At 47.7% G+C, this 19,334-nt stretch overlaps 1 protein-coding gene across 6 annotated transcripts in view; it reads left to right on the top strand.

Annotated features, from left to right (window-relative positions):
• The first annotated feature begins 2,254 nt into the window (after positions 1–2,254).
• TMEM243 (transmembrane protein 243) overlaps positions 2,255–19,334 on the top strand; it is a 59,229-nt gene continuing 42,149 nt past the window's right edge. For 2 of the 6 annotated variants that reach the window (XM_084977278.1, XM_003130210.6), the window contains exons 1-2: positions 2,255–2,482; positions 2,962–3,243. In XM_084977278.1, coding sequence (XP_084833404.1) covers positions 3,166–3,243 — 78 coding nt within the window. In that variant the 5' untranslated portion in view covers positions 2,255–2,482; positions 2,962–3,165. Of the gene's footprint in view, positions 2,743–2,933; positions 3,244–19,334 lie in introns of those variants that run through there. The other 4 variants (XM_084977279.1, XM_005656707.4, XM_005656706.4 and 1 more) reach the window with 3 other exon arrangements.

Here is a 19,334-nt window from a genome sequence, read left to right on the forward strand (position 1 = left end):
GATAGAGATTGAGACTGCCAAGCAGTGGTGGGCACTGCAGTCATACAATCCATTTTCCCTGAGTTTAGCCCCCAAACCAAGCTAAAGTTATTGGTATGTTGAAATCTGGGGTGAGTAGTAGTCATGAGGAAGCTGGTTTTTAGGAAAAACAATGGCACAGAGGCTCTGAAAATTGATGAGACAAGAGAATAAGCAACTGAAGAGTGAGAGCTTCATTATCCAAGACTCCCCTTCCTCCTCATTTGCACCCAACACAAATATCTGATCTTTCCCGCCTGTCTTCTTGACTCTCCTTTCCACCTTGGCTAACTTATACCCCGCTTTGGGGTTTTGATTTAGAAGTCTCCCCAAGGGAAGTTGTCCCTGTCACCTGAATCTGGTGGGTGCCCTCCCATGAACCCCACAGCACCCCCCATAGAGTCCAGATCACATCACTCATTACCACTTAGGACAACTACCATTTGGATACTTCCTTGGTAGGTGTCTTAAAGCATCTCTATTAGATTAATTTTTTAAAAGAAATTGGTTAAAGTTAGATAATCTAGTTTCATCTATCATTATCATCTTCACTTTTTTTTGGCCACGCCAGCTGCATGCAGAAGTTCCTGGGCCAGGGATTGAACTTGAGTCACAGCAGTGACCTGAGCCATAGCAGTGACAACTCCAGATCCTTAAACACTAGGCCACCAGGGAACTCCTCATCTTCACTTTTTACACAGGAAGGCGCTCAAGAGAGGTTAGATTACTTTCCCAAGATCACATAGTTTGTAGATGGTGGGGGCATCAGGGTTTGAGGGCAGATGTGATCAACCTCAGAGCTTGTGCTGCTGGTCATGCCACTGTACCTTCTCCTTTCTCTGTATTGTAATCACATGTCTGCATCTGCTGCTCCAAACTCAACAATGTGACCTTGGCTGTCTCTGGATCACTTTATTTATTTATTTATTTATTTATGGCAAGAAAAAGATTTATAAAGATAGGACACTTGTGAGAGATGCAAGCAGGCAGGCACCTCTCTGGATTACTTTTTTTTTTTTTGTCTTTTCTAGGGTCAAACTCACAGCATAGGCTAGGGGTCTAATGGGAGCTGTAGCTGCGGGCCTATACCAGAGCCAGAGCAGCGCAGGATCTGAGCCGCATCTGTGACCTACACCACAGCTCACGGCAATGCTGAATCCTTAACCCACTGAGCAAGGCCAGGGATCGAACCCACAACCTCATGGTTCTTACTCGGATTCGTTAACCACTGAGCCACAATGGGAACTCCTGGATTACTTTAAAACTCTGGCGGTTGCCTGATACATAGCCTGTGCTCAAAAAGTATCTGTAAATGTGCAGTAAATGTGCTGCACAGTGAATGAATAAAATTATTTATTGGGCCAAACTGCTAATAGAGATGGTGCAAGATTGTGCAGCATTCCTCTTAGAACAAAAAGTCCCAAAGAGAAGATCATTTATAAAATACATAACTGCTAGATTAGATATATACACCATACCCATTTATATCCAGTGTTGTAAATTTCAAACCTATAGCTCTGTGGTTCTCCGTCCATCCCTTGTCCTAATCCGTTGTCCTAAACTCTAGAGGAACCACCGAGAATCTTTGCTTGGATTCCAAGTGTTACATGGCTCCACTGTTCCAACATGGTCTCTTCCTGCACACAAACGAAGTCAGAGCTCTTCTCAATGTAGGAGTTGTATTGTCCAAGCAACCTAGCATAGTTGCATTTGTTTCCCAGTACTATAAACGCCCCCAAATCCAGAGGGACGCTATGTTGCCTAGGAGGTAGAAGAAGAGGCTGACTGTCTGCACCTGTGCTTAGTTGGCATTATAACCAGCAGGATGAGTGGACAAGCATTACTGAAAGAAGCATTACTCCTCGACCGTTTGTCTCCACGACACAGGTTCCCTCTCACAAAACAAACATACAAACAACCCTAAACCATATTTATCAGCGATCCCCTTTCCGTCCTAGTTGTGAAAAGACTGAGGTGGTTAAAGCAGGCCGGTTGTTTTTGAGACGCTTTCAGCCCAGTGCAAGGCTATCTTCCGAAATGTGCTTTGCCCACGTGGGTCGCGCAGGCGCTAATTACTAAGAGGCTGAGAAACTGGGAGCCGAGGAGATAAGCGGGCCGGCGGGGAATGAACTGGCACCACTAGAAATAAAGCTCCGCGGCCAATGCGGCGTCTTGGCACGCGGGATTGGTGGCCTGGGCCGTGACGTGGCCTGGGCGGGCCAAGTCGGTTTGCGACAGTGGCCTTGGGGTCCCGGCCAGGGGAGCCGCACATCCGCTCTCCGCGGGCCGGGCCGGTCACTTTCCCGCCGACGCCTCGGTACGGAGTTTCCGCGCGGGCGTGGACAGGGACCCGTGCTTTCCCGCGCGGCCAGGACTCCCCAGCGTGCGGGCGGCAGGGACGCCGAGGTTTGGCCTGCCGGCGCAAGGCGGATCCGAGAGAGTGGCCCATTTGAGCCGGGCCAAGGTGGGATCCCCTCCTCCTGCTCCGAAAGCGCGAGGGGAGCGCGCCGGCCCGCGGGTACATGCAATCCTCGAGCGGGGATCCGAATCGCTCCGCGCTGCCGCGATCTGAACGCGCAGCGCTGCGGGAGGGGACGCAGAGCCCTGGGCTCTGCTCCCGCAGCTTCACTTCTCCGGCAGTTGGGGAGAGAGGGTTGGGGCGGGGCGGAGGGCTTGTAAGGCTTTCTCCCAGAAAAACTTTTTTCCCCCGCTGAGCCTGAAGAGGTACGTGCTCACGGGAACATTTAGAAAGCACGGGAAATTACCGTGCCACTGGGAGGGGTGGCGAAGAAAGAGAAGCGGGTAGCCCGGGGAAGCCCATTCGCTCCGCCCGCTGCGGCACGAGCCAGGCTGACCCTGGGCTGAGATTTGGGGAAGCGGGCGGGGCGGGGAGGCTGGCCCGTCGGCCACGCGGTGTTTGTTTCCTTTCACTTCCTGCGGCAGCTGCTGAAGATGAAGAGCGGAGCGGGGCTCAGGCTGAGCTGCCTTATCCCGTGGGTCTGAGCGCCCACCCCCGCCGCCGCCGGGACTGCGGCCCCCTGGGCTTCGGCAATGAGCGCTCGGTGACTGCGACTCGTGGACCCGGGACTTCGGGAGGCAATGCTGGTTCGGCTTTGAGTGCCTTGGGGACAGCGAATAAACCCTAAAATGGAGGACTTTTCTACCAGGACCTACGGCACCAGTGGCCTGGACAACAGACCTCTGTTCGGAGAGACGTCGGCCAAGGTGAGTGCGGCCTGGGTGCCTGTGTCTGTGTCTGTCCGCCCTCCGGCCTGGAGCCTTTCTGGGACGTTCTGCGGCCCCTGAAGGCACTTGTAGCAAGAAAAGAGCTGCTGATTCTTCAACATCAGTTCAGTCCCTCTCGAGGTACTTGCTCTGTTCCTCGCCTCCTTTGGGACAGGGTTGCGCAAGAGCCTTGAGGGCTGGGGTGGAGAAAAGTTTAGAAAGTTCTCGTCTGTGCGGGGCACGGTGGGGGGATGGGTGTGCTTCTTGGGTGTGCGGAAGCGGCCCGCCCCCCGGGCAGGTAGTTGGGTGTTTGCACATCCGCCGTGCAGGTGGAGTGCTGCTCTTCTGAGAGGCTTCACATTTGCGCCTGAGGCCTCTGTAAGAGCCCTGGAGAGGTGCTTCTGATTGTGTTTATGTAGAAGCCTTAAGGGTTTACTGCTGAGGCAGCCTGGCAGAGAAGAGGACAGGCGTGAAATGGGATTTCTTTGATGGGGCTCCATTACAGGAAGTGATCAAAGGGTCTCAGACCCAAACAAGCTAATAGTATGTTATTTTAGGCTTTTAAAAAGTATCACGTCTTCTTACAAGCTTAATCATGTGATGTCCTGGGCCAGGAATTGAAGAGAGCTACTTTCCTGTCCCCGGCATTAACTTTTTGTGTCATTGGGGCAAGATAAGCCTGTTCAGGTATTTTTGTTTTTTGTTTTCCCCCCACTCAGAAAGTGGCATTGGTGATTTTTGACCCCTGACAAAGTGCTTTCAGGCTCTCAAAAAGGAGGGCACATATGGAGTCCGGAACTTCTTGGGTTTCTGGGCTCTGGCAGGGACCTCTTTAGGAGAAAGGATAGGGAACTTGTGCACCAGACAGCCTGGAGCGGAACCCTGAATTTGGAAGCTGCCAGGAGACTACTACTTTATTGTTATTTTAAAATTACATGTGGATTTTTTTTTCTTTTTTCTTTTCTTTTTTTTTTTTTTTTTGTCTTTTTGCTTTTTCTAGGGCCGCTCCCGCAGCATATGGAGGTTCCTAGGCTAGGGGTCCAATCGGAGCTGTAGCCACCGGCCTACACCACAGCAACAGGAGATCCGAGCTGAGTCTGCAACCTACACTACAGCTCACGGCAACGCCAGATTCTTAACCCACTGAGCAAGACCAGGGATTGAACCTGCAACCTCATGGTTCCTAGTCAGATTCGTTAACCACTGTGCCACAACGGGAACTCTGGATTTTTTTTTTGTTTTCAAAGTGTTGTTTTGAGAAAATGTTTTAAGCTTGATGCTCCTTGTTTATTCTGTGGCTTTGCGTAATCCCCGCCCCCAGTGCACCTGGTTTGAGAAGCCTGGCTCTGGTCCAGTAGATAGATAGCCCTATTTCTGCAAACATATTGAGCATTATGTGATAGGCCCAGGGGGTCCAGGGAGTCCAGGTAGTTGGGGGAATATGTAAGCAAGTGTGATGCAGTTGGATCTGTGCTAGAACAGGGGCGTAGGGGGGCATGTTGGAGTACCGAAGAGAAAGTGCTCACTTTGGTAAGCTGGGGAAAGGTCTGAGAGGACGGATTCTCCATTCAGAGTGTCTGGTAGCCTTTGGCTTTCAGATATGAATGCCCCTAAATTGGGGTTTGACTAGAAGAGGATTTGGGACCTGGAGAGGAGAGGCAGCATGCTGCTTGAAGGGGTAGGATCTAGGACACCTGGCTGCCCAGCTGTCCTGAGAGCGAAGAGGTTCTCTGTCTCCCCTGTATACTATGGTGCACAGATTGGGGTTCTGGATGACGGAAACCTCTCACCGCCTTTAACCTCTGAGTACTGAGGTCGATGGCTTGGAAAGGAACTTGTTGATTTAGAGAGACACTTAGTGATGTTTTCCAACTCACTTGGGCTGAAATGGTCACTGACTATATTTCCTATTGCTTCTGATCCAACTGAAACCCATCTGAGAACTTGACTATTGCAGGTGTATCCCTGTTGGTTGCTTATTATTTAATCCAAGAGTATACACCCCCAGCATTACTAGGCCATTCTAGGCCTCATAACAATAAAATCAACTACTAAGAAGAAAAAAAAAATAATAATATATATTTCCATATTTCTCAGAATTGCTCCCTTTAGCTTCCTCTGCGAGCCTAACAGAATGATTGGATGTAGAGAAATTGTGCAGAATGGAGAAAGGAGACCTCTGATCTGAGATCTTATCATGTTTTGTATGAACTGAGGTGGCAGATCTAAAGGAGAGGCATTGTCTTTTGTGATAGGAAATGATTTTATTTGGGGACCTAAAGTGGGCAAGACACAGGAATGGGGCTTCAATAGTGAAAGAGTACGACACACTGCATTGGAGCTATTTCCATGGAACAGTCACTGCCAGGGCAGGATGGGGACCCTGGGAGACCCTTCACTGGCCCTGTGTGAGTGTGTTCCCAGTATGCTCCATTTCAGACACCAGGAAGCTGGACACAACAGCCACCTTACAGTGGAAACAATATGAACAGACTATGCTTCTGAGGAGACAATCCAGAAAAGCCCACTTCCTGTCCTAGTCTGAGGGATCTTCTGAGCTTTTAGTAATCATACTTGCCTTTTAAAGATTTATCATAGTCCCTCAATTTTATTTTAGTTTTTTATTGAAGTATTATTGATTTGCAATGTGTTAATTTCTACTGTACAGCAGAGTGATTCAGTTATACATACATACACCTTTTTAAAAAAATGTTCTTTTCCATTATCATCATAGGACATTGAATATAGTTCTCTGTGCTAAACAGTAGGGCCTTGTTGTTTGTCCCCTCCTGTATCATAGCTTACATCTGCTCACCCCAACCTCCCAGTCATCCCTCCTCCAAACCCTTCTCCCTTAGCAACCACAGTTTGTTCTCTAGGTCTGTATTTCTGTTTCACAAATAGGTTCTTTTGTGCCATAATTTAGATTCCACATATAAGTGATATTGTATGGTATTTGTCTTTCTCTTTTTGACTTAGTATGAGAATCTTTAGTTGTCTCCATGTTGCTGCAAATGGCATTATTTCATTCTTTTTTATGGCTGAGTAGTATTCCATTGTAAATATGACCCACATCTTCTTTATTCATTCATCTATTGGTGGACCTTGAGGTTGTTAAAATTTTTTTTTTTTTTTTTTGTCTTTTTGCTATTTCTTTAGCATGTTGTTTAGGAATAACATTGCAGATACAGCCACGGAGTAAAAGGCAAAGCAAAACAGTTTTCCATCGTTGCATAACCATCTAAGGAATAATAGAAGAAAAAGGGGAAGCTCTTCCTTCCTTGAAATCTTTGGAATTACATATTGCTAGATGAGCCATCTTATCAATCCTGGTCAGAGTATCCAGTTGCTTTTCTCATCTGCTTTTATCTATCCCCAGTTGTGGGATGTACTACATCTCTTTGAGAGGAAAAACAAATGGTGGCATCGGTGCCACAATAATACGTTGTACCTGAGGTTTCTGAGCCTGTGGTGTTGCTTAGTATTTTCTGAAGGAGCAATATCTATAGAAATGTAATGTGAGCCACTTAGATGATTTTAAATGTCATAGTAGCTATATATTTTAAAAGTATACATGGATGCAGTTAATTTTAATAATGTACTTTATTTAATTTCCATACATCCAAAATACTATCACTTCAATATGTAATCAAATACGATCATTTCAGTATGTAATTAGTGTGAATTCTTTTATTTGTACTAAGCCTTTGTAATCCAGGGTGTATTTTCACTTAGTAGCCCATCTTAATTCAGACTAGCCGCATTTCAGGTGCTCAGTTTCCATCCATAGCTGGTCCTACTGTATTGGACAGTGCAGTTCTTAAAGCAAGTGAGTTATGTTGGTTTTGTGGCCCTGTTTGTGAAACATTTTTCTTTTCTTTTTATTGAAGTGTAGTTGATTTACAATGTTGTGTTAGTGTCAGGTGTACAGCAAAGTGAGTCAGTTATATATACACATATATCCATTCTTTCTTAGCTTTTTTTTCCCATATAGGTTATTAACAGAATTATTACAAAATATTGAGTATAGTTTGAAACATTTTTTTTGTTTTGTTTTGTTTTTTTTTTTTTTGGTTCCATCCACAGCATGCCGAAGTTCCCCGGCCAGGGATTGAACCCACACCACACTTGTGACCCAAGCTGCTGCAGCGACAACTCCAAATCCTTAAACTTCTGGGTCACAAGGGAACTTTCTGAAACATTTTTCTTTACTGTGAGACTTCCCAGAAACTTTTTTTTTTTTTTGTCTTTTTACCTTTTCTATGGCCTCTCCTATGGCATATGGAGGTTCCCAGGCTAGGGGTCCAGTCGGAGCTACAGCTGCTGGCCTACGCCAGAGCCACAGCAACACCAGATCCGAGCCACATCTGCGACCTACACCACAGCTCATGGCAATGCCAGATCCTTAACCCACTGAGCAAGGCCAGGAATCAAACCCAAACCTCACGGTTCCTAGTCAGATTCATTAACTACTGAGCCATGACTGGAACTCCCCCAGAACCTTTAATGTGTTAATTTGCACTGAGCCTCTAGTTGGAATGGGGCGGGGTAAGTCTTGCTTCCTGTGCTATTTTGGTGGCTGGCCTTTTAGCGCTGGCGCAATCAGAGCCCTTACTCCATTCTTATCCTGTACCCCCCACCCCTACCCCCCAGCACACAGCATGCCTGAGCCAGGTGTCTACAGAACCCCCTTCGGGGAGTGTGGTTCTAGGAGTCTCTGTCTCCTGATCCTCCCTTACTAGTGTGAGCTCAAACTTAGAGATGTTCCCTCCTTTCTTGCCCACAGCTGCCTTTAAAAGTTCACTTTTGGGGAGTTCCTGTTGTGGCTCAGCAGTTAAGGAATCTGACTAGGATCCATGACGCAGCTCGATTCCTGAGCTCGCTCAATGGGTTAAGGATCTGGAGTTGCCATGAGCTGTGGTGTAGGTTGTAGGCGCAGCTCAGATCTGGCATTGCTGTGGCTGTGGTGTAGCCAGCAGCTGTAGCTCCAATTCGACTTCTAGCCTGGGAACCTCCATATGCTGCAGGTGTGGCCCTAGAAAGCAAAAAAAAAAAAAAGTTTTTTGGATGGTACACAGTTGGCCCTCTTTCTGTCTGAGTAAAGGAAGGCATTAAGTTATCCTCAGGGCTTGTGAGTTGATTTGCCAGCTGTCTGGCAAATCATCTGAAATCAGTTTCAGCTAGTGGATCTGTGAGCCTAGCAGGGAAAGGGAGGATGGTTCTCTCTGGGGAAGAAAGCCACCTAGCATCCCCCAGCTGGTGCCCCTGGCCAAGGGAGAAATATTGCACTGTGGGGAATGAGACATAAGCCCGTTCCTGGAGTGGACTCTTGTGTTCATTTTTTTTCACTGATAATGCAGTAAGCAATTCATTCTCTAAGAAGGGTGGGGACAATTCTGGCCCCTTTATTCCTACTTGGATTCGTTGTAAGAAAAGTGAGTGAAGTTGGAGGAAGGTGCATACACTGGACTCAGACCATATGGGGGGTGGGGTACTTTCTGTGTAGGAGGCAAGTTAGTGAGCCCTCAGACTCAGGTCCTTGGTTCCAAAGGCTAAAGTTCCATGTACTAAAGCATTTTTACTGCATCTTTCCCTGCTCTCCCTGCAAAATTTATAAATAAATAAATACAGAAGTTCCCATGTTGGCTCAGTGGTTAATGAATCTGACTAGGAACTGTGAGGTTGCAGGTTTGATCCCTGGCCTTGCTCAGTGGGTTAAGGATCTGGTGTTGCCGTGAGCTGTGGTGTAGGTCACAGACGCAGCTTGGATCCTGTGTTGCTGTGGCTCTGGCATAGGCCGGCAGCTACAGCTCCGATTAGACCCCTAGCCTAGTAATCTCCATATGTTGTGGGAGCGGCCCTAGAAAAGGCAAAAAGCCAAAAAAAAATTTAAAAATAAAAAATAAAAAAAATAAGTACAAGTGGTGAGAATCAAGGTCTCTTGATGACCTGTAGTTGAATTTATACACTTCAAACTTAGAGCATTGGCTTCTGCAAATAATAGTGTGAAATTAGAGTGTTCCTTCTTGCCTTTTGGGAGGATAGAGGCAGGGGTTGTTGCTTAGTTAAGAACAAAGATGTGGTTAAAATTGTTCTGTCTGCCTATGACCCCTCCCATGGCTATACCTGTGGCATACGGAAGTTCCTGGACTAGGGGTCAAATCCAAGCTGCACCTGCTGGGTTATGCTGCATCTATGCTGCAGCTTGTGGCAACACTGGGTCCTTAACCCACTGATCAAGGCCAGGAACTGAACTCGTATCCTCAGGGAGACAATGGTGGGTCCTTAATCCACTGAGCCATAATGGGAACTCCTAGCCCCTTTCCTTTTGACAGAACATCCAGGTGATTCTCTGAGCACAACTCCTGTCTCCCTCAAAGCGGAGCTCCACTGCCCCCTACCTCTCATCCTGCCTGCCAAACCACTCTTAGTTGCTGTTAGAATGATAGATGCAAGGACTTTTTTCTTTTCTGCTATAATAACTACCCCCACCCCACCCCAACACCCAGACCCAGAGGACTGGGAATATTTGTGGTTTTTTGTTTGTTTGTTTTCAGAAAACTATTCAGAGGATACTGGTGCATGGGGAGGGCTGACACCCCCTGGTCTTACCCATCCATATTCTGTGGAGCCTGGTCCAGGAGGCCACCTCTCCCCAGACCCCTTTCTTTGAGCTCTCTCCCTGCTCTTGGCAAGTGCTCTCCTTTCTGTAGCACCCTCTCATCTTCAAGTCTCTGAATCCTGTTCAGTCTCATTTCCCACCTTAGAACCTTCTTTATGACTCAGTTGAGTTCATGCTTCTCTCCTATGAGCCGGGTAGTCAGAGGGGCCCCCTGGTACTTCCTCCTTGTTCTGTGAGGGATTTGTATAGATCAGACCAGAGTCTAATAAACATCTTGAGGGTAGGAGCCAGTTGCCTTACTTCTTCAGCCTTTTTAGCACTCAGCACAGTGCCTTACCCAGCTCTTGATTTTATGTATATTAAGTTTTTTTTAATTGAAGTATAGTTGGTGTACAATATTATATGTTACAACTATACAGTATAGTGATTCACAGTTTTTAAAGGTTATATTCCATTTACGGTTATTATAAAATATTCGCTTTATTCCCCTGTTATGCAGTACATCCTTGTAGCTTATTTTTTTATTTTTTTGTCTTTTGTTGTTGTTGTTGTTGTTGTTGCTATTTCTTGGGCCGCTCCCACGGCATATGGAGGTTCCCAGGCTAGGGGTCTCATCGGAGCTGTAGCCACCGGCCTACGCCAGAGCCACAGCAACGCAGGATCTGAGCCGCATCTGCAACCTACACCACAGCTCACGGCAACGCCAGATCGTAAACCCACTGAGCAAGGGCAGGGACCGAACCCGCAACCTCATGGTTCCTAGTCGGATTCGTTAACCACTGCACCACGACGGGAACTCCTTTGTAGCTTATTTTATACCTGATAGTTGGTACCTCTTAATCCCCTACCACTCTGCTGCCCCTCCCCCCTTCCCTCTCCCTGCTGGTGAGCACCAGTTTGTTCTCAGTGTCCATGAATCTGCTTCTTTTTTTGTTATATTCTTAAGTTTGTTAAGTTTTAAGTGAACTGAGCCTTTGGCATCACCACAATGTAACCTGGTTTCTTGGGACATCCTGAACCTTCTGTAGAAGAGGGCTGGTGTTCAGAGACTTGGAACGCTGGATGCAAAACAGGAAGCAGTGCTTCAGGCTCTCATGCAGTTAAGGGCACGTGAGCTTCAACGAAGAAACTAACAGTAAATAAAATACAATACAGTATAAGAAACTTAAACCGAGGCCTGGTCTCTTAGACGCTGATTGCCGAGTTTTTCTCCCTGGAGGCATGGTTTTTGCAGCTCTATGGTAATAGGCTGAACCTACTAAATTGAGTCATTTTCTTAGGGTCAGTCCCTAGTCCTATGGATGTTATACTCATATCATGCATGTAGCGGTATAATGACCATACTTTCTTTGCTGCTGTGGGGACACGTGGGTTGACAGACATAAGTGTCCCCATGGGAAGATGGACTGCATTTGAAACGGGGGCCAGGTTCTGGGGTTCACCCAACTCCCACTTATCCCTGAGGACCTAATTTCATGGGTGAGATGCCTCATTAGGTGTGGTAGAAATAGTACTAGTACCACATTGGCAGCCACTTAGCAACTCTCTGCTAAGTGTCACCAGGATCTAGGGCTGTATATGTATTGTCTCCAAATCCTTACAGCTGCCCTGTGTGTTTGACCGTTGTGCAAATACAGATTTATTTGTACAAATGTGGAAACTTCAGCTTCAGAGTTAGATGACTTATCCAAGGCCATGGACAGGCATGTGTCAGGAGGATAAACATAAGTCAGGCCTGTTGGGCCCCTGGCTTCCTTGTCCCTGCTCTGTGCCTCCCACTTGGAAGGTCAGAGCACCTAAAAATCCAGCACTTCCTGTGGTTCCAACTCTGAGGATCATTTTGTCTCTTAAACATGTGAACTAGGTTTGTTTCCTGTTTTTACCATGATCTCTTTTGCCCCACTTCAATGAAAGTAATAGATTTCAAGTACGCATAGCCATGAGGAGGGGAATGTGGCAGGATGGGTGTGATGGAAAGATGCTTCAGACTGAATCTGTTAAATGAGGGAAGCGTTTAAAAGCAGCCCTACATTTGCTCTCTCTGGAGGGGCACGAGGGCAGAGGTGGGTGTTCCAAGCGCTGGGCGGCCTTGGAGGTCCTGGTGCATTTGAGAGCTTGAGGGAGGGGTCAGCAGGTGTGGGTGTGTGAGTCTCAGAGGCTTTGCTGGTGCGGCCTTTGCTTCAGGTTCTCCACAGAGTCTCAGATCTGCAGCCCCCGTGGTCGGAGCTCAGAGTTACCAGGGAGGCCCGTGAGCCGCTGCTTCCATCTTCGCCCACTGGCCCTAGGGTTGCCTCTGGCCACAGCACAAGGGGGGGCTCCTGCCCTTTCAGGGCCCTGAGGCTCTGGGGGAACTGAGTAAACCCACTGGCAAGGCCCAAGGTCTCTTGCTTCCGCTGAGCCCAAACCTGCCCCCATGTTTCATGTCCTCTCAATGTGTCTATTCCTAGACGGCTGCCCTTAGGCTGCTGACTGGGCCATTTCCAGAGCTTTCCTGACAACACATTTTCCACTGCCACTTGGAAGGAGTAAAGAACATTGATTTTGAGAATTGGCCTTTGATTTCTGGCATTGGGCCATTGAGGTTTGACAGAGAAATATAACACTTTGACGTAAAATTGTAGGACACGGGTCAAGGGCCTGAATCACTCAGCTGAAGTAACAATGGTAGGAAGTGGGGCCCCTTGTATGTTTAAAACAAGCTGATTAAATTGCTTTTCTTCTCTCCGCCTCACAAGAGAAGGTAATCACTGTCTTCGTGACCTGAAGATCTTGTGGCTAGGAGGATTAACATGGGGTTGAGCCCTTTAGCGAAAGGAGGAGCAGAGGGCCCGGGAGCACAGACGAAGGGGATCATTCTACTGGGGATATCAGGTCAGAGGGCTTCTGAGTCTGAGACCTTGAAGCGGGAGTTTTGACAGGAGGATGTGACTGGGAAGCCCACACAGGAGATCCCTCTGTGTCAAAAGGGTGGGAGAGGGTCAGAGTACTGAGTGTATTGTGAGAAGACTCTTGAACTTGGGAGGAAGGGTCGGAGGAAGGGCTGGGCTAGGGGAAGAGCCTCGAATGCTGTGCTGAGTGCAGGATTCTTCTGGAGGCTGTAGGTTGTTGAGTGTGCCTGTGTGTATTCTTTGATTCAGTGATTAATCATGTGCATACTGCATCCCAGGAAATGAGCTGTGTGGTGGAGAGCGTGTCTTTCCTTATGGAGCATATATGTACTGCGAGGAAGATGGAAAGGCATGAAACAAATTCTTGTTCCTCCCTCTCTGTTACTTGTCAAGCTTCCGTCATCCTAACCTTCTTTTTTTTCTTCTAGTTTCCAAGCTCACTTCTGTCTCAGAGCCTTTGCACTTGCTATACTGCCTTGTTTTCAATACACTTCTTTCAGATCCTTGTCTGTCTCATTCCTTTTTCTTAAAAAGGTCCCTGCTCAAATATCTCAGAAGGATTCCTTGGCCTCCTTTTTAAAAATAGCCCCCTACCTCCACCTTGGTCACTCTTCATTTACCCGCTTTTATTTCCTTTCTAACTTCTTCACACTTAGCATGTAAAAATGGTGGAGAATGGATGCTGAACATCAAGTTGGTTGGGTAGAAGGGATCAGAAGTGATGTTGGAGAGTTGAGATTTGGGGACCAGAGATGAACTGTATGAGGGAGAGATTGAGGTGAGGGCAGAGATAACTGACCAGGCCAGGGAGTGGGTGCAGAATTGGCAGAGGAGCAGGCTCTTCTTCAGGCTGGTCCTCTTCAGGCTGGAAGGGATGGAAATAGGGGGAGGGGAGTTTTCTTTTCTTCCTTGGCATCTTTTTTAGCAAGGTTGTCTGCTGATGGATAGGCTTCAAGAGTGAGATTGGGGGAGTTCTTGTTGTGGCTCAGCAGAAATGAATCTGACTATCATCCGTGAGGATGCAGGTTTGACCCCTGGCTCAGTGGAGCCCACATTGCCATGAGCTTTGGTGTAGGTCACAGACAGGGCTCAGATCCTGAGCTGCTGTGGCTGTGGTGTAGGCCAGTGGCTCCAGTTCTGATTCAACCTCTAGCCTGGGATCCTCCTTATGCGGCAGGTGCAGCCCTAAAAAGAAAAAAAAAAAAAAAGTGAGATTGGGGAACTGAGCTGAGGTGCAGCTTCAGGCCACTTTCTGGAGAGAGACAGAGATAACCTAAAATAAAAGTCCAGGAAAAGACTCAGTGCTCAACTGAAGACAGGAATTTGTAGTAAACCATTTGTTTGATTTTCCGGCTGCTATATGAATATCTGATGTATGCTGGGCACACATAAGAGGTTAGCAGAGGGCAGTGACCAGTGTCGCCATCTATTGGTGTAGTGGCACCTTTGTCCCTTCAGAAGAAGGTTCCCCACTAGGCAGTGGCAGCTCCTGCTGCCACATGGCTGGGCTTTGTGGTAGGCGGAGGTGCCCCTGCCTCTGGGGGAATGCACAGGCCCGTGCGAGGATGCACAGCTTGGGCAATGCAGAACTGGGCTGGATTTCAGTCACATGCACTGGCCCAGAATCCACCAGTGAACAAGGAGGATGTGGCTCTCATCCTCCCAGTCCTTACAGTGTGGAGGAGGAGACAGATGAGTAAACGGCCTGGTGCAGGCCAGAGAGTTTAAAGGCCTCACAACAAGGCTTAGTGCCAGAACCTAGACGTGGTTGAGGGTTTAGGGCTGACTAGGGACTAGGTTTTCAAAGCATCAAGAGCAGATGAACACATCTGTCAGGGAGGCTCCAGGCATTTCTGACACTGCTGGCTTCTGGTCAGGGATGGTCGGGAGGCCCTCCGTTAGGGCTTTGGTGTAACAGACAGGGAATGATCAGTCAGTGGATGAGGGTGAGGACCAGGCTCAGGGGCAGTGGAGGAGAGGGTCAGAGGCGAGGGATTTGGCAGAGAGGGTGCCGAAATAATTCTGGTGGCTGAGAAGAGGAAGGGAAGAGTTGGCATGAGAATGCCAGGGCATAATCTTAAGAATAGAGGATGTCTTAGTCTGTTTGGGCTGCCATGACAAAATACCACACTTAGAAACTTTTCTTTGTCCCCTCACCTGCAGGAAGGGGTAGGGAGCTCTCTGGGGCCCCTCTTATAAAGGCACTTACTCTGCTCGGGAGGACTCCACACTCATGACCTATGCACATCCTAAAGGCCCTCCCCCCTACCTGTTGTCACATTAGCCATTAGTATTTCAACAGGTGAATTCTGGGGGGACACAAGCATTCAGACCAGAGCAGAGGTTATCACTGCAATTGACATCTCAGTCGGGCCTTCGGAGCAGGAAGTGCCCCGCCCCACCCACTCCATCTTGGCCCTGTGAGCCTGGGATGAGTATGTGGGTAGCACAGGCTCTCTTGGGGACCACGTGGACAGACGGAGGCAGCAAGGGAAAGCTGGGCATTGGAGAGCCCTGCGTGTGGTCCTGGAAGCAGTTGGCTCCCATGGAACAGGTTTCAGGCGATGGGGTGGCTGCCTGGGGACTTGAGGGTGTGGGGGTGAAGGTTGACCTGAGTGTACTTGGGGAGAGGTGGGGTCCCAAAGGCCGCTTGGGATGTCGTCGGAGATGGACTTGGATAGAGTCGCAGAGAAAGCAGGAGGTAACACAGAAGTGGAATTTTCCGTCTGCCCTGACCTCTCCTAGATCCCCTCTCTCTAGACCGTGGAAGGGAGAGGCCTGGTGGCCTTGTCATCTGGGTTTTCTTTTCCTGCTTTCTGTTTCCCGGGGCTTCTTGCTGGGAGTGGCGAGCCGCACCGCAGAAGGACCGATTCCTGGGCAGGAACCCCTGTTATGCCTCTGAAACCAGTGCTTGGTGCTTCCCTGGCAGGAAATGAGTAATGAGGCTTTTGTCCTCAGGCTGAGAGATGGCCCTTGGTGGACTACGGGTATTTCTGTGGGGTGGTTGGCTCTGAGCCTGGGAGGCACCATCAGGGTTGGGCCTCCTGGAGCCCCTGCAGGAATGTTGCGTGTCTGTCCTGGAGCAGCAAGGCCACGGGCTAACCACAAGCTGAGGCTTCAGGCCCTGGATGAGTGGTGAGTGGCCTCTATGGTGAGTGGCCAGCTCTGAGGAAAATACTGTCGGCAGCTTCCATTCATGATTCTCTTGTTTAAACAACATTCACAGAGCGCTGGCTGGCCAGGAGCACACCAGGCTCCAGGCTACCTTACCGATGGTTTATTAACTGCCAGTCCTAAAGGAGGACACAGGCCATGTGTACACAAGTGTGAAGTCTGGACTATGGGACCTGGGGGCCCAGACAGGGACATCTCATATCCTGAGAGGTGCCCGAGGATGCTGCCTAGAAAGGATTTACAGGGGAGGCATGTTTGAGTTGAGCTCTGAAGGGTGAGCAGTTAAATTGGGTGTGTGGCATTTTAGCCATCCCACTTCTCACCCCACATCTCACACTTTTGGGGACATGATGCCTGCAGCTATCTTTATGGGTCAGTATAAAAAATAGTCATGTACGAAGTAGCTGTATTTTCTGTGTCCTGGTATTTGCACAGACTCATGCAACGAACTCTTCTTAGACCTGGGAGAAGTTTGCCTCTTATTAGAGGATCATTAGGATCCAGCGGGCTCACTGTCATTAGTGAAACCCATTGTACTTCTTACTTGGCTGCCAGGAACTAACATTCAAACCTAACTCAGAAGAGTTTTCTTTCCTTTTTTTAGGGCCACACCCACGGCATGTGGACGTTCCCGGGCTAGAGGTCTAATCAGAGCTGCAGCTGCTGGCCTATGCCACAGCCACAGCAACGGGAGATCGGAGCCGCATCTGAGACCTACACCACAGCTCATGGCAATGCCAGATTCTTAACCCACTGAGCGAGGCCAGGGGATCCAAATAGCATCCTTAAGGATACTGGTCGGATTCATTATTGCTGAGCCACGACGTGAAGTCCTGAAAAGTTTTCTTTAGTCAGACTTTTTCTTATAAATCCTTTTACTCCTTCTTTGCATTCCCCAGATTCCTTTAGAAATTTTGCCTTGCGCTTTTTATTGTTCCTTGAATGGGTTAGGATTTTGCTCTCATAGCACAAGTTTTAGATGCATTTTGAAAGCAGGCAAAACAATAAATTACTGTAGAAATGGAAGATTGAGTATGATTTTATGTGTTAGCATTCCCAGCTGTCTAGAGCCAGAATGTTTCCAGGTTGCTGAGGACAAATACTGTTGGTAATTTGGATGTTCCCAGAACCTTCATTACCACCTGAGCATTTGAAATGAGTTTGGGGTTCCCAATCTTGTATCAGGATGCCGGCTTATGACCAAGGAAGTTGAGGGGGCTCCTCTACTTTTTGATTGATGGGGGATAGGCCTTCTACTCTGGCCCAGGTGCTGTCTAAAGCCAATGATCCAGAACTATAAATCCTTAAACCTGGAAGGGACCAGATATTAGCCTAATCTTCTCATTTAATAGACCCCAGTGGGTTAAGGGGTCCTTTTGAAGTCACCCAGCTAGCCAGAGGCAGAACTGAGATGAGAACCTTGGTCTTTTAGCTCTAATTTTAGGGTCTGTATGTATTAGTCTAAGGCTTCTTAGACCTTTTTTTTTGGCCACACCCATGGCATGTGGAAGTTCCCAGGCCAGCGATGGAGTCTGAGCACTGAGAATGCCAAATCTTTAACTGCTAGACCACCAGAGAACTCCTAAGTTTCTTAGAGCCTTTGACCCTGCCTCGTTAGGCTTGCGTTTTACAAAGAGCTCTGGAGAGGACACCTTGGGCAGATGGGCCTAGTTATCCACTGATAGATGGAGACAACATATTCCTTACTGCCTCACTGGGCTACCTTCTTCCACCCCAGGCACAAATGCCCTGTATGCTCAGCTGTCTTTTCCTCCTCCCCCATTTCAAAGGAAGACAGAGATGTGCCTCTTTTGGACTCAGGCTTCTCTCTCCACCTGTGCACCGCGTCCCAGCCCCCTTGCCCTGGGGAATTTGTGAGTTTCCTTCTTCCTGAGGTACCTTTTCTTTCCTCTTCAATCAATGGATCATCCTTCTTCTGATGTGACTTTGTCTGATATTCTCTCCCTCATTGTTCAATGATATACCTCATTGCCTTTCTCCCTCCTGCTCTCTTGAGCTCTGCATCATGTAAACTTCTGGAGTTAGAGGTGGTTTTATTTGTGGTTGTATTTGCATCTGGGATATAGTAGATACTTAAAAAAAAAAAACTTTATTGAGATAACTGAGGTGATATTTAAGTGACAAAAATGAATAGATTCGGTAATATATGCAGAATCCTTCTCAAAACTTTGTTTTTGTCTATTTTTATGTTCATATGCTCATAGATATATGCATGCATGTGAGTTAAGACTGTCTTTCAACCTGTTGCTGTGGGAAAGACATCTCATTCTCTTTCCTGTCCTTTCTGCATGTCAGGATCAAAGCTGGTTCTCATCCTGCTGAGTTTCCTTGGGGAGCAGAAAAAGTAAGCAACAGTATAAGGTGTAAAGCTCTGGTAGGGAGAAGAGTTCTGTTAGATGGAAATAGGGCAATAACAAAACTGGGGAGGAGATAGCTAGTTTTTGTGGGAAATAGAATAACTGAGTAATAGAAACTAGCTTTTGAAATAGAGATAAACCGAGTTTCAGTTCATTCCATAAACAGCAAATCTAAATGTAATATTTCTATTTTCTCCATGTGCTCTACTTCTGATTTCTAGCATATTAGCTCTAACGCTGCCCTTTGAAATGCTAATTAACGAGTGGTTTAATTATTCTCTATTTGTTCTATATTTGGAGACTGGGAGCAGGGAGAGCTGGTAAAGCCCTGAAAAGTCATCTCTGGGCCCAGGAAGGGGTCTCTATCCTATGATTTGAACTTATCAGTATTCAAAGTGGTTTATTAAAAAAATGCTTTTTGGAGTTCCCGCTATGGCACAACGGAGTCAGTGGCACTATGGGAGCACTGGGATGCAGGTTTGATCCCTGGCCCGGCACAGTGGGTTAAGGATCCGGTATTGCTGCAGCTGTGGCTTAGGTCACAACTGCGCCTCAGATCTGATCCCTGGCCCAGGAACTCCATGTGATGCCAAGCGGCCAAAAAAGAAAAAGGAAAATAAAAAGGTTTTATATTTGGTCACGCTGGCAGCAGGCAGAAGTTCCCAGCCAGGGATTGAACCCATGCCATAGCTGTCACCAGAGCCATAGCAGTGACAATGCCAGATCCTTAACCTGGTAGGCCATCAGGGAACTCCCCAAATGGTTTAGTTTAGACTCTAAACTTTAGAGCATGCTTCACAAAGTTAAATGTGCACACAGATCACCTAAGGATCTTGTTAAAATGCAGATTCTGATTCAGTAGGTCTGGGGCAAGGCCCAAGATTCGGCATTTCTTACAGGTCTCAGGTGAGGCCAGTGCTGCTGGGCCACAACCACTCTGTGTAGTAAGAGTTTAGAAGAAAGTGGGAGGTTTTCTGAAGATAACTGTTATTTACTTTGGCCTGGATTCATTGTTCCTTTGATAGCAGA

This window comes from Sus scrofa, chromosome 9 (genome assembly GCF_054392235.1).
Source record: "Sus scrofa isolate SSC_HxYL_T2T_F1_AM1 chromosome 9, Sscrofa_HxYL_maternal_Yorkshire_Landrace_v2.0, whole genome shotgun sequence".
Classification (NCBI taxonomy): domain Eukaryota; kingdom Metazoa; phylum Chordata; class Mammalia; order Artiodactyla; family Suidae; genus Sus; species Sus scrofa.